General features: G+C 46.5%; 1 protein-coding gene across 2 annotated transcripts in view; it reads right to left on the bottom strand.

Moving 5' to 3' along the window:
- UBASH3B (ubiquitin associated and SH3 domain containing B) overlaps positions 1-15,423 on the bottom strand; it is a 73,171-nt gene that overhangs the window by 11,728 nt on the left and 46,020 nt on the right. Inside the window, exons 2-9 of one of the 2 annotated variants that reach the window (XM_086626936.1) lie at positions 14,053-14,106; positions 13,283-13,469; positions 12,526-12,724; positions 10,123-10,292; positions 7,747-7,955; positions 1,927-2,062; positions 1,402-1,522; positions 211-333 (exon numbers count right to left, since the gene is read on the bottom strand). In XM_086626936.1, the coding sequence (XP_086483062.1) occupies positions 211-333; positions 1,402-1,522; positions 1,927-2,062; positions 7,747-7,955; positions 10,123-10,292; positions 12,526-12,724; positions 13,283-13,469; positions 14,053-14,106 (1,199 nt within the window). Of the gene's footprint in view, positions 1-210; positions 334-1,401; positions 1,523-1,926; positions 2,063-7,746; positions 7,956-10,122; positions 10,293-12,525; positions 12,725-13,282; positions 13,470-14,048; positions 14,107-15,423 lie in introns of both variants that reach the window. The other variant, XM_086626937.1, reaches the window with a different exon arrangement.

The following is a 15,423-nucleotide window of genomic DNA, read 5'->3' as shown; positions in this document are numbered from 1 at the left end:
AAGGAGATGAGATCTCCTTTGAAAGAGAGGGCTTGCCAGGGAAGGTGAAGGGACTTTGCAAAGGTTCTTGAAACATCTAAATGCTGTTAGTTCAGGGTGCCCGGTTCAGGTTTTTTTTCTGCCTTGCACTTTCTCTTTCTCTGTCTGGGTGTGTGGGAGGAAGGTAGCAAAGTTTCCTGGGCAAGTTCTTGTCTGCTGAGGACAACTTACCAACAAGTCTTGCCTGCGTACAGCCCAGCACGGTGATGGGCGCGTCCTTCTCGTAGTCCCTGAAACCGCCGCTTCGCTGAGGTAAGCTGTGAGGCATGTTCAGGTTACTGCGCATGTACCTTCCTGCAAGGGAAAGGTCAGGAGTTTGCTGGAATTATTCCACCAGAGAGAGGCAGAGCATCACGCCTGTTTCTACCCTCTTTCACCACAACCTCCACACCTTCCAGGTGCTGCCTAGACCTGGCTGTCGAGCAGTTTTTCCCATGTAAAACTATCAGGAATCTGAGAAAATTAAGTATCGGTTCAAAATCAGCAGAGAGTGTTGCTAATGTTTTTAAAGTTATCTTTAGGACAGATTTAATGCCTCAAAGGAAAATAATTTCCATCCCACAACAAATGAAACCTCAAATGTTACACTTTTACTTGGAGGCTAAAGCGTCAGAGCTCTTTGAACGTAATTTAGAAAGAAGGTACTTGTAAAATCATCTTTTTCCCAATGATTTTGATTACAAGATACTGGCATTTTTTGAATAGAAAAAAAGACTTTTTTGACAAATTTCTGATCAGCTCTAATGCCAGCAGAGCCTGAAGTTACAGTCTGTTAACTACAGTCTGAAACTCAAGCGTGTTACTGGGTTGCAATCTCCAGCTTATGCCCCCAAAGGCACTCCGAACTGTACCCGTAGTGTTATTTTCATTTAGGACTGAGAGCCAGCTGTGCAAAAGATTTTCTCGATGGTACTAGATGCTTGCACTGGACACTGACTATTAACATCATGACTTCATTTCCAAATGAAAATTCTCTTTGGTGACGTTACTTTAATGGAATCTTTCCTGCAATAGTTTCCCCAACATTGGACACTTGGACAGGGTGCTGGGCCATCTTGTCTGGACCATGTTTTTGCCAAGAAAGGTTGGACCAGATGATCCTTGAGGTCCCTCCCACCCTGGGATTCTGTGGTTCTGTGATTAGCACATGTGGGATTTACTCCCTGGCTTGTGTTTCTGCATCTGGCTGCAGCCCCACCATCGCAGAGCTCTGCACTGCGGTGCTCTGCTGCTTGTAACTGCTCAAAGCGATGTTTTGTGTTAGGAAACCACAGCTTCCATCTAAGCTTCGCCCCAGGCAGCTGCCACTCTCCTTCCTTCATCTAAACCTAGAGCCTGAGAGACCCAGGGGAGCCGACTCACCTTTGGCATCAAAACACTGCGACAACCAGTACTTCCCAAAAACGACATCCATCCTTTCCCCGTGTCTGCAGACAAATAGGCAGCGTTTCTGAGGCCCTGGCTGGCTGGTTATTCTCAGGGGCTGAAAGAAAAATTACAGGATGTTTGACCTTCACGAAAGTTCATGAAATAAAGCCTTCTCAGTTTTTCTGAGATCTGATTTACTAACGGGAGTCAGGACCAGGCACCTCTTGCTTAACCTTCATGTAAACACGGGTACAGGAAACTCTTCTGAAGTTGGTAATTTTACACTGGTATAAAACTCCAAAAATGAGCAGAGGATGGGGCCCTGCTGCCCCATGCTAACAGCAGGTTTGTCTTCTGTGCCTGTAGTTAATCGTGCCATTCAAAAGCTTGTAGGAAACTGCAAATTGAAACTTCCAGTGCAGGCAGTGAAAGGAGACCAGAGGATAACTCGTCAGGGAAAACTAGTTGGTGGAAACTTGCCACCAAAACTCTGTGATTTATGTGTGTGTGGGTCTCTACCTGCACGTTCTGGCAGATGATAGTGAGCGGCCCTGCGTCCCCGGGTCCTTGGTCTTCCTGCTGTCTCCTTTCCAGAGCTCCGTCAGTGAAGGCTTGAAGGGATGGGGAAGATGTAGTATTCAGAATTGAGTAGGATCTGCCAAAAACAGAAAGATGTTGGCTTTGGGAATGCTTTGGACTTTGTGCGCTTCGGCTGCAGTAAGGACATTTCTGTAGTCTTCAAGAACTGATGATAATTACTGTTGTCATGTTATTACATTATTACTTGTATTTTCATGCTGCCTAGAGAGCACCTTGCTAGGTGATGTACACACATGAAGAGACAAATCCCATCTCAGTGGGCTTTCTGTTTCCTTAGAAAAGTTTCACAGAACAACAGTTCTGAAACTTTGGTCTGCGAGGCTCCGTCAGCCCTCAAATATTCTCATGGAAAATGCCAAGACCTTCCTCACAGCCACAGGATGCTCCCTAACATCATCTGGGGACCAGCTGCACATTACTTACCATGGTCTTGTGGACTAAAGTTTGGAAACTAATGGCTACAGACAGTTTTCGCTCACCTTCGTAGCATCGGCTACTGCTTCAGTAAGAACCTGGAGCACAGCCCTGCCTGTCATGCTGGGCAGTTTTCAGGGCTCCTGCACATCAAATAGCTTCTATCCCCTGGTAAGGACATGGTGTATTCAGTCTGGGTTGTTTCTACATTTTTCTGTGCTGTCTATTCCGTTTCCCATCTACAGTGGGAATTTATTCTCACCAGTGCTTCCTGTTAAGTGTAGCCAAAGGGATATAATGGATCCCGTTCTCCCTCAAGGGGCTTATCTAATGATGATCTCTCTGAATACAGCTCTCATGCCCAGATGTTCAAGGACTTTGACCAAGACCCTCGGGAGTAAACTCTGACAGGCAATTACAGAAGCTGCAGTGACCCTGTGCTGATTCACTTACGCTGTATGGGTTACATTTGCTTAGTCATTAAAAAAAAAAGTCAGTTAATGTAGATGGTCATTTACTTTGACAGAAATAGTTGCCTTTGCTTGCACTTTTCAGTGCCTTAAATATGTCAGAAGTTGCTTTCTGACTAGCACCTAGTTAGGATAAAATCTCAGAGGGGTTTCGTAGCTGTTAAAATAACACCAAGTGCCTCTACCAATGGAACAAATATAGGTCGTCTTCATTTTTGTAAAGAACTGATCTGTGGGATCACGTGTTTTGCACCAGTTTAAAGGAGAAAAAAAACCCCACCACACTGTTGGTCCTGATGTTGGACCCTTCTCTGGTGGAATCAGGGTGCAAGGATGGGACCCAGCTACTGGCTCATTCAGTCATGTCTAACTCTCCTCTTCAGAATATATATGCCTGTGATGTATGGCAGGCAGAAGCACAGCTGGACCACACTTCCAGCTGGCAGGATAAGGCCAACTCTGATCCAAAAGCTGCCTGAGTGCATTATTGTGCGCCAGGCCCAGGGCGCTATGCCCTGAGCAGGAAGCACAGACAGATATTTATCACTGTATTAAGGGGTCAGCTTGGAGCAGTGCGTGCAGCGAGCACAGATACATCCTCACTGACCCAAAAACTCGAATTCTCAATATGAGAAGAATCTGAATTTCTTAGCTAAGACCCATCTCTGTTGCTGTACAAAGCAGATCTTGAGCCCGAGCTCTCTATCTTTACCTTTGTGTTGCAGCTTCCAACCACTCATCCCATCTCAGCCCTTCCCTGCTTTGCCCATATGACAGTCTTTTAAGGATGCTGGCCTGCAGAATTATAAGGATTTGTTTGGTTACCCCTCTTTCCTTTACTCCCAGGAGCTGCTGCACAGTTTCTGAGACTTTCTTTCTCTCTAAGCCCTTATTAAAAGGCTACGGACACTGTACCATCTATTTATAGATGCTAGGATTCACTGCAAATGATGATGAGGCAAAGGCATACTCTCTTGCTGTGTCTGGAGGAGAGCCACCAGTCTGACTTCAGTGGTATCTCCTTGATGTTGCTGGAAAACAGAAACCACTGATGCTATTTCAGCTCAGTCATCTTCTAAGCATAGGTCATTGTTTGGAAGCTTTTCCCAAAGGCTTGCGGTTCCTCTGCTTGGCAAACAGAGACTGATGAAGGCAGACAACAACATCTACTGTCTCTGGATGATGTCTTGCCTTCACTGCTCTATCAGTGGTACTGCTGTGTCCCTGGAGGCAATGTCTTCCCAGTCAGGAAAGGCCCCTTGAAGAATGGAGATGCTTGCAGCAGAGGATGGAGAAAGGGTCTCTGTCATGGCACAACAGTGCTGATCCTCAGTGTAGGAAAAGACTCCTCTGCCGCATCCCTCGTCATTATCTGGAGGAGAGGGATCCCTGGGGAAAATGAACCAGCCATTGCTACAGAATGGGAGGAAGACAGTAGAAAAAAATCCTACTGAGGCCCAAATATAGCTTGAAAAATTAGAGCTGTTCTTCCTCCTCCTGGTACTTGGCCAAGTCTGATTTCTCAGGCTTATTAAAGGGATAAAGAATAGCTTTGGCATCTCACAAGGAGCTGAAATACACTGTGGTGTAGTATCTGCAGGGCTTCTATCGTTTTTGGGGCCGAGGAGGTGACTATTTGTGGCTTTGCTGGTAATGGAAAAGCAGTGCAGAGAACCATCACAAGTTTTACCTTTTGGGTGGTGCTGGGTCCACAGATACAAAGATAGCACGCTTATTTCTGCCACGTGCCTTTACATGCATATGTGGAGAGACCCACGGTCTTCAACGCTTGTTTTTTGTGGCCTCTGTGAGGCAAGTAAAATCTTATACCTTCACTGGGCTTCCCAATTCCTTGACTCCATGTGCTGAGGGTGGAGAGCTTCTTCTTTTGACTTGGTAGCCCACTAACTTTCAGGCACGAAAGGCAACTTGGGAAATACTCTGCAAGTGGTTTGCTGGGGAGCTTTTAAGGTGAATATACACATATATGTATCTTTAATACTGGATCTGTAGTTTGGATTCATTCCAAGTAGTTTCATCTCACCAGTAGCTTCTGCTGCTACCAGGAGAGGATTTCCACCTTGATACCATACAGGGGAAAAAGTATTTTAACATACCAATGACCAGGTCCTCTCCTAGGCTCAGTCAGAACAGATCTCCTGACACTGATACAAACAACCAGTTCCTCCCCTGAAAGGAGTCCAGTGCTTGTTTTGGAAAGGCTATTTTTCACTCACATACTCTTACGGAGGGGATGGCAAGAATGGGTTACACGGGCTTAGGATCTGGGTTGCGTTGTGTGGGATACTGAAGCAATTTATCTTAATTTATTTTCCAACCTATAGCACTGATCAGAGATCCAATGTTTTTCTGCACTGTTAGCAGCAGGTCCAGTCCTTGGCGTGAGAAGACCATGCAGGGATGTGCCACAGCCAGCAAAGAAATGTAGTTTATGTGTACGAAAAATCCTTAGGGTTTGCAGAATAGAAGTGATACCATTCCTATTTTTAGTAGGCAGGGAAAGGACTCAGGCCTGGAGTCTCTCAAGACACAACCTGGTTTCATGGGCAGTAACTCTGCCTCGAAGGCACAGTCTCTTCTTCCCTAACGAAGAAATCATCGAGCTTGTCTTCCTAGAGGGACAACCCGTTGGTCTGCAGCTCAGGTACAGCCCTTACTATAGGGCAGGGACATCTTTTTGTTGTATGAGCCAGGAGGGTCTGTGTGCCGGGCAGAGCTCTTGAGGCTCTTTGTGGATATTAGGCACAAAAACCGTGTCCTGCAAAGGCCCCAGTTCAGCTTCTGCCTCACTTGAGCTGCGCAACAGGGAAACCTTTTTCAGGTGAAATGTGCAGGAACTAGCAATCTAGTTTTGCTGTATTAAAGATTCCATCAAATATCCCACAATAACATATTGCCTATTGTATCTCTTGTGTGGTACAGCCAGGGTGCTGCAGCCCAGAGTGAGCTGTATTTTCATGATGATCTCAATAATGCATGATTTTCACTTGAAGAATGCAGCCTCCTGTGACTAGGAGGGAAAGCTCCATGGCTGTTATTTCTTTCTTTTTCATCCTCCGCAGGGACGAAACAGGACATGGCTGTGTACACAGAGGCAGCACAAACCAGCCCCCAGGATCACAGCATCGCTTGCCAATGGCAGCCTTGGTCCTGACACCATGAGCTGGGTCCCGTCTGCTGCACCACAGCAGCTCTCCCGCAGGCCTGGTGAGTACTGCCGTGCTTACTTTCATGTCTACAAAACGAAGGTATCTCTGTGCCGTGCTTCTCCTACCACAACTGATCCTACCGTGAATACTGTGGCCTGGATGGCAGTGGGCCTTAGGTTGTCCTTCCCTTGCTATATTGTTTTGACCAAACGACATTGCGTAACCTAATATTCCCCGCGGGAAGCCGTTGTGTAAAATGAGCCTGTTTCCGGGTATGTAATAACGTTTTTGATAAATGCTCCATATTGCATGCTCCAATTAATGATTTATAGTCTTTAGTGGTAATCAGGGAAGGGGCATTTCCTTTCTTTGCCTGTCTGGAGGCAGAGGTGCTGGAGTTATGAAACATTTGGCTTTCCTTTTAGTTGATGCAATAGTAATTCTTTCCCATGCTACTCCCTAGGCCTCAAAACTCTTCCAGGCACTGTAAGAAAAAAAACCCCAGAATCCACTAGAGCAGGCTGCTGCAGTGTATGTGGACCTGAGACCATTTTGCCTGGCAAATTTTAAGGGAAGAAAGAACGGTCTTGCTGGATTGCAGATTGGAGGGTCTGGATTACGTCCCATCTTCATACAAACTCTCTGACTTTGCCCAAGTGTCTAGACTTTCATTTCTTTAAGCCCTGGTTACTGGAGGTCTTATCTTTCCTCGTAATGCAAGGTGAATTGAAGTTTGATGGTGACAGACTCGGTGTAGATAGGTGTGTTCTGTTGGGTGAACGTATGGATGAAAGCCCTGTATTCATGGTGTTCATTTCTCAGAGTGCAGGCAAAAAAAGAATAGATGGCTGTGACAAGAGGGGTCAATGCGTGGTCTCTTGCTGTGCTAGTTCCTACCTGACGGACTTCTGGCTTGGACAGGACTCGGGGGGAAGCTCTGGCTGGTTTACAGAGAGCAGTGGTTGGTGGCAGGCACATCTGGAAGCCAGCCTGCAAGCTACGATTGCCCTGTGCCTGCTCTCCGTCTGTCATTCACCACGTTGCATGTGTTAAGCCTGAAAAGTCACAGGCGAAGAAACAGACTGCTTGCCTTTTTTGCTCTTTTGTTGCCTGCATTTTGCTCGATTTGAGGAGTTGTTGGATCTAATTCCCATCAAAATCAAGTGGCACAAGGCATAACCTTATTCAAAATGTAAGGGCTGCATTCTCACTGAAGCCAATGGCAGGCAGCAACTAACTGCTTCTGAAAATCTTGCTAAGTATCTTAAGAAACATTGCTGATCCCAAGTCTTTTTCCCTGGGGAATTATACATAGCAGATCTCGCTTCCCAAATTAACGCTCAAAATTTAAACCTTCCTGATCCAAGTCCCACCACAGAGGTGTCGACACAGCAGTGGCTCTGCAGCAGCCATCTGCTCTGGCTCCGTTACCCAGCAGCAGCGATCCTATGAGTAAGAGCTGCTGTAACATCTGAGCTAAATAAATCACATTGTCCTCTGATCCCATGCACAGGGACAGCATCTGCTCTTCCTTCGCTTATGAGACAGGGCTTTGTGTGCCAGTATGTTTCCCCCAAGCGACCTTCTCAGCAGCCCTGGGAGGCTCTTCGCTTACCCAGGTGAAATCCCAACTGCTGAGCCCCCTTTTCACAGCGACGGAAACCAAACCGAGCGGCTCTACCTACCCATGAAACACCCAGGTCCCGCATTCATCCGCCTTCGTGATGTAATTTTCAGGCAGTAGCCCAGAACAGCCAGTTGCAAGGGAAATGCCATAAATCCAGCCCTCACTTGTACTGGTTTGTTCCACCGGGGACATGAAAATGAAATCCCCTGGGACCAGCTCCAGTTCGTCGTCATTCTGGGGGGTGTAAGGATAGATCACTTGCAGAGTCTGGGGGAGAAACAGAAGCATAAATGAACGAAAGGATTGTTAATGGAAGGGAACCTTTAGCAGAGCGGGGTCTCATACCAGACCTTAAACCTCAGCAAGGTTGAACAGCTCTCCTCGTGATGCATCACTTTGTGCTTTATCCAGGAAGGCTTTACCTTCAGAGAATTCCTGCCACAAATTCCATTGTTTCCTGTTGGAAAGCTTTCCTAGTTATTTACTCCTTCCCTCTTTGATTCCAGTCGTGTCTTTGATAACCAGGAGGGAAATGGGAGTGTGTGTGATCTTTTAGAGTGAGCAAAAACATGACCATGTGCTTAAATATAAGGGCCCTGTCAAAAATGGAACCAAATTCTTATCGGGACCTGGAATGTACGCAGCTTTAGTGGTTATTGACCATGTTCGGTTTACCTCCTTGTGCTTGATCTGGCAGAGTAGTTCTTGTTGCTGTTGCTTTTGAAGACAAGGCAGAGACACTGTTGGGGGGTAACAGGTTTGACTCTGTGACTCCCTGCTCTCAAAACTGTTCGTGAGGACGCACAGGAAAAAGCACAGGTGGTGAGAAATACTGCCATGTGGCCACATTGGTTTCTTTCTGTTTCCTAACATGAACTGGACTAAGCTAAAAGGTGGGGGAAAGATCATTGAGTATAATTCTGTAATCTTCTCTTCACTGGAGCATGAGGAATCCAGATGTATTAAATGCCTATCAGTAACCATCCTTGGAAATGGCTACAGCAGTCCCCCATTTAAAAGGAGGGTTATTGTCCCTGGCCAAGCCTAACTTCTGCGATGGCATCATGTAAACGAAAACCATGATCTGCTGAGCAGCTCTGATCTTCTGATTGTGTCAGCCTGTTTGCTCGCTCATCCTCCTAGACTATTTGTGGTATTTTCAAAGGAAGATGGAAACTAGTCACTGCCACCTGATACCACAAGGCCAAAACTTTCACACATGGCTGCCTGAAGTTAGATACGCAAAGTTGTGAGCTGCTTTTCATCAGCAACTCCCTTTGCAGTCAGTGATAGTGTTGACTTACTTGCAGCTTCTAAAGGATGAGATGGCTCTTTGGATGGGAAAGGACGCTGTCAGCATGGGAGACATGGCCTGGGTTGGGTCAGAGCACTGTGCACGAGAGACTGTGGCATCTGTTTACTCTGTGGTGTATCGTGTGTTGGACTAAACTAACTTTTTCCCACTCCGCCACAGGTTTTGTGTGTCTGATTCTGGACAATGCACTTTGGTGGGATTAATCACCCCAAGCTAGGAGTCTAGTTAGCCACCTGAGCCTCAGCAGGCACCTTCTGGAGGTTCCCTCGTCCAGAAGTTGATTCATCTCGTCTTGAGACAGACATCTCAGATGGGTCAGATGACTCACTTTCTGGAGGTGCCTGCTTCTCCACGCCAAGTCTGGGGGCAAAGGCAGCCTCAGACTGGCTCAGGCTTAGAGGTCTAACTTGGGGATATTTACAGGGAGGTGAGATGAATCTCACGCGTGATTTCTCTATGCCCAACATCCCAATCTACAAAATGGAAATAAAATTTTTTCCCCTGTATATTGTGTTGGACAACACCATCGTTAGGAAAACTATGCTAAGACACTTAGATACTGCAGCTATAGAATCCATATGAGTAATTGAAGTATACAGGCCACAAGGGTAAACGTTTCTTACATGATGAAACTAAATGCTGTGATTAATAATAACCTTAGAGTCTGTACAGGAGAAAAGGAGGGCGGTCAGGTTAAGATACTGGCCTGGTTCTTGAGAGATCAGGCCAGCTTACGTTGAGCTAACAGGAGAGTCATTGTTAGAATTAATTAATCCAGCAGGACGTTGTTCCCGCAAGAAGGAAGAAATGAGGCGAGTGAAATAGAAAGTCTAGACAGTACGAGTAAAAAGCAAAAAAAGGCAAGATGGTCAGTTGGTTAAGATGACTGGTGGGATGTGGTAGATCTGTGTTCTGGGTGTCCTTGTGGGACCCGAGGCAAATTCCATAATGTCTGTATACTCTGCACTGCGTATCCATACAGCTCTCAGCAGGGAACGTGTGAGTCCTCATTCATCTCACAGCCTTTGAGCACCCTCGAGGTGCAAACGCAGCTAAAACAGCCTGCAACTCTGCTAGGTCCTTTTTTTTTTTTGACTGAAACAAGCTCTGAGAATTTACCTCGTAATTAACGAAGCGTATGTCCCGGGAGAATATTGCGGCGACCCAGTCGCAGCCCAGCTTGACATCGATGTTCTGCGCTAATTTCTCCAGCATGGGCAGGTGGCTGGTCTGGAAGTGATAGGCCAGCGTCACGTGGAGCTGCTTCTTGTGGGGCTCCACGTGAACATCTGCAAGGAGGAGATGTCAGTTAACAAGAAGCGACTGTCAGGATTAGCAGCTTTTCCAAGGTGCGAGAGCGTCTATCACCTCAAACAGGAGCTGGGAGCAGAACTTTTAAAGATAGCTTAAGTGGAACACATTCTAGGCCAGTTTCTGAAAATGCTTTGAGGAAGTCAAACATGAGTTCCCTATATATGCTGCACCTTGGATCAAATTATTAAAGATTTGTGGTCTGGTTCAGTCCTGGGTCACACCAGGGTGGCAGACAAGGCATCCTTGCCAAACTGCCAAAACTCATTTGCATTCAGAAAACAACGGGTTTCTGGATGGTGTGATAACAGTTACTGTAATTTTGAACCCACTGGGTCTTCTGCCAAAAAAGACACTTTTCCAGGAAAGGAGTGGCCTTTCTTTCATTAGCAGATGAGGATCTCTCCAAAATCATCAAGTTAAAACTCATAATTTTTACTCTCCCTTCTCTGTTCTCTCTCCTACAGTAGCAATTACAAATCCATGGAATTTACAGGTTCATGTGAGTTGATGAAATCTTTTCCCTGGACATTAGTTGGATTACCAGTTTGCCCACTGAGTGCAAGGTATTCCAAAATTGTGGAAACAGGCATTGATATGACAATGATTCAAAATGATCCTGCACAAAAAGAACCTGTATTAGGAAAAGATTCCAGGAAGCAGAAAGGTGAAAGTATGTGCAATGCTGGGACTCTTCTGGTAGATGTGGAAATCACAGGATACATCGTTTGCATATAATTTATTCCTGCTTATTCAACCAAAAACTGCAATTAAATTTGACTGATTATTCAGTCAAAATCGCAGCTATTCAGAGACTTGGCTCCAAATGCCAGCCAGGGGTAGCTTCGCAAGCTCATCCATCTTTTTTTTTGATCAGCAAGAAAAAATATGCTCTGTATCTCTGAAAAAGCCCCAGAGACTTTCATGTGATAACTTGACCCATCTGTGGACTGCAATGCAGCAATTGACTTCCCCTAAGAACGAACCAGTTTGGTCTGAAGTGGAGCAGTCGCAGGGGCAGAAGCTTGCTGGAAGCCATTGATGCTTCCTTCTTCTGGGACAGTGTTTTTGGTGTAAGATCTGCCCCTTCTGACTGTGTTGGTTTGGAGGGTTCACCTATGCTGTGCAGGGGAACACTCGTACCATTCTCATGTGGCTTCAGCAGTCCTTGGACCCGCCTAATGTCTCTGTGCCCATCCTGCCTTCCAAAACGCGCGTTTGTAAAGACAACAGCCATTTCCTCCCTCTTCTAAAGGGAAAAAAGTTCTAGGTCACTGTCAGGTGAAAGCAATGCATTTCAGAGGTGTGATGAACCTACGTGTCTGTATGTCTTCCTCTGAACCAGGGGCAGAGACTTGCAGCTGTTCTGCGTGGCGTTACGGGGCGCCTGCCTAGCACAGACACACCCCAGGGACTCCAAAGTTGCCGTGTCTTGATGCACTTCAACTCCAGGATAAGCCTGCGATGATGAAGGACTAAAGCCGTTGTGTTGTGCCTAGTCCAGACTGAGCACTACAGTGACAGAGGGTGGGAGGATTAGTCAGGGAGCTATTATAGTGCTCTGATGCTGTTCTGAGTTCCAAGCCGGAGGTAGTCGGAGGACACTCGGAGAGCCCATTCAGCTGCAGAGACCACTGGAGCACGAGGTGCTCTGATTAACTCCCTGTTCCCGGTTCCTGATGGGTGCCCCCCTCCAGAAGCAGCAGAGGACCAGGCAACGGAGCGAGCTGTGTCAGTACCGAGAGGGGACTCCTTGAAAAGGTTCCCTCCTAGGTTGCCAGGATACTTGAGGTCTTCTCAAAGAGCCCCGTCTGCATCTCGGAAATGCAGTGAAAAAATCAAACACAGGCTTTACACGGCTGAGGAAAGTTTTCTGACAGTGGCTTGAGGTTGCAAGTGGAGCAGGAAATGCTCAGCGCTGAAGGCAGAGCGTCTATCTGAAAGGTTAAGGAACCACCAAATGTCAACTTCCCTTTCAGGAGGTAACACTTGAAACTAAGTGTGAGGTGATCTTTCAACTGAAAAAGCACTGAAACCCAAAATACCCGGTGGGGTGTTCCTCTCAGGCTCTTAGCCTTCAGGTCACTTTTAAAAATCAGGTATTGGCTTCATGAGCTTCGTTTCTTCATGCCATCAAAACCTTGGTTTCTGAAAATACCCAAGCCTTGACTAAGCTGTGAGCTCTTTGTAGCTGCCAGCATAGTCACTCACCTGCTTTAGAAGCAGCCTCTGCAGCGAAGTCTGCAGCAAACTTCTTGAGGACCTCAGCACTTTCTTCCTTGACAAAAAGCCCAATGAAGTTTGAGGACGTGTAGAGCTCCAAAGGCAGAGGGGCAGGGAATTTGCATTTCCACCGCATCACGGTGGCCTGCAGAGCTTCAGTGAGAGCATCGACCTTGCTGTCCTCACACTGCCAAAGGAAAGGGGACAAGAATTTCTCAGGTGGAGAATCATTCCTTATGCCTGCGCTTAGCTCTCTAGTGCACTCCATAGAGAAAGGACAGGCTTGGGTGAGTGGGTGTGAATGGTCCAGCTTTGCTATAATGTGGTGAGAAAGAGCATAAGGTCATAGAAAACACTATGTTTAGAATGGATGTTTAAAAAACTATGTTTTTTATGGATGTTTAGAAATCATCTACCTCTCCCTTGTCCTCCAAGCAGGATCAGCTATCCCAAGGTAACCTTCTAACCTCGTACCCCCTCCCTGCCCCATCTATTCTCATGTTAACGATCACTTGAGATTATAAGAATTGGTCTTCTGTTGCTCATCTTCCCTGAAAGCAACCTGCCTAAAAACCAACTACCTCCTCACCAAGCCCAGGCATCAGGAGGTTCTGGTAGTAACCTCCCCGAGCACAAACCCTTCTGCAACGACTGAATGGAGCGTGTAACGTCTCCAGGCTGGACCTGGCAGGGGCTGCTCATGAATGCATGCATAAAGGCCACGGAAAGAGGAGCTCTGGTTTACCATAAAGAACTGGCAAAGGGTGATATGCGGGAAAATGTTGTGAGCTTTGTTCTTCCCACAGATCTGCTTTGACTGCTGCCAGAACTCAGACAGCTTCTGAGCCAGGGGGCCGGTGGGGCGCAGGTAGAGGACGTACTCCCGAGGGAGGGTGTCATCGAGGAACGGGTCACCCACATGGGAGAACAGCCTGAGAGGCAGAAAGAACTGTTAGATTGACAGTAAAGACATTTTTTTTTTCAGCAAAATCAGCTTCCCCTGTCCTCGTCCCTTTCTTTCTCCCTTTATGGAAAAAATCAGCTCTGGCAGGTCAGGCAGAGAGGTGCACTGCCTCACTTGCAGCCCATTACCACTACTAAGTAATACAGAAAATTGGTTTTTAGTTTCAGACTGAGGCTCTGAAGATCTAACCAGGGTCACTGCTTCTGCCTTTCTGAACTTTCGGTGTACAAAACACAGGGAGGAGAGCACTAGAAATTGCTCAACACCTTTGAAAAGGCAGCTTTCAGTTTTCTGTTTAGGTGCCAGGGTGGAGAGAGTAGTGGTTCCTTTCTCTCACCTTTTTTTTGCTGTTACTCAAGATCACAAACTCTCCCAGACAAGACTTGCTTCTAGATTGTTTATTTACACCACTTAAATAATGGCTCAATAATTTTGCAGTGTTTTTCAGATGAGTCCTCTGTTTAACATTCCACATTCTAATGGCTAAAATCTTAGATGTTAAATTCACTGATTTATTTTACTCTTTTTAACATTTATTACTTCATACCAACCAGTCACAGGCTGCTTGAACGCTTCTTCCACCTGTCGATGCCAGTGCTTTTTGTCTAAAGAGAGAACAAAATAAAAAGAATATTTCAGTGACGCTGGATTATATGGCTCTGGTCACATCGATTGCTTGACTGCTGGGTCCCTGCTGGGGAAGGGCTGTAACGGTGTGTTTAGAAACCTGTGGGATACGCTTTTCAGATTGATTCTTTCAGCCCTGGGGCTTTCTTTCGGACATGCCGCCTGTCAAATCGCCGTACACAGTTTGAGGGTCAAAGTCATGCACCCTGTCTGAGATATGGACCTCTGGATATTCCCTGTGTGGCCTGTTGCTTTTCTAGATAGTGAAATTATTGACTATTGGCATTTAATGACCTCTTTGCTGGTCATTTGCTCAGCATGAAAATCCAAATGTTTGGGTCTGGAAGTGCAGATGTTGCAGTAGGACTGAGGACAAGAAAAATCCAACTGCCACCAGAGGGCACAAACCAGAGACTTTTCAGGTTACAATAACCTGCCAAGATTTGCTACCTCCCTTCGGTCCTTGCTACCTCCCTTCGGTCCTTGCTACCTTGAAAAGTGCTCTTTTGCTTATTTCCCTTCAGGGTGCCTATAACTCTCTTTTCACTCCAGCTAGGGAGACGCCAGTCTTCTGTTCAGCAAGTTTTCCAGTTGCAGAACAAACCAGCACAGTGGTTTGTTAATAGTATAATAGTGTTTCCAAATGCTTGACATCAGCATTGAAATGCAGCTGTGGATCAGCTCAGACTCATAACACTAGAGACTGCCAAAATGAGGAATTCACCCAGGATCCAAATGGCATAAATATTTAGCAAAAATTATGAATGAAGGAGGCAGAAAAGGATAGAAGCAGTGCCCTCAGTTGGGTGTCAGGAGGCATACTCCCCATGAATAGGTGATTTAAGAACTTCCTACTTAAAGGAAGAAGTGCAGTATTGCTCTTAAACAAGTGCTACAGGTGTGGTAGGAAGGAGGCCAAATCGAGCCGGGTGCTGGTTTAATCTAATTAACCAGCACACACTCAGCTCACACTCACACAAAATGGTGTGCATGGAGGAAGGTCTAGAGAGCAAGAAGCCTTCACAGAAGACGACAGTGGGGTCTCCAGGCAGCTGTCCCCCGAAGCCAGGGAAGGGGAAGGGATCCTACGGACGGGCAGCACCAGGAAAGGATCTCCATCCTACAGACCCACCACACTGCACTGGTAGACAGAGGTGCCTTTCCCAGAGTTGGACAGGAGGGAGTGTGTACAGGCACCAGTGCAGCTCCCACCGAAGGTAAAGCCTCGCTGGCTGCCATTCGGCGTGCAAAGCACAAGCAGGGGGGTGCAGGGGTACAGCCCAGGGCTGATAAAG

This window comes from Tauraco erythrolophus, chromosome 26, assembly GCF_009769465.1.
Source record: "Tauraco erythrolophus isolate bTauEry1 chromosome 26, bTauEry1.pri, whole genome shotgun sequence".
Classification (NCBI taxonomy): domain Eukaryota; kingdom Metazoa; phylum Chordata; class Aves; order Musophagiformes; family Musophagidae; genus Tauraco; species Tauraco erythrolophus.
This window is presented reverse-complemented; position numbering and strand designations above follow the sequence as displayed.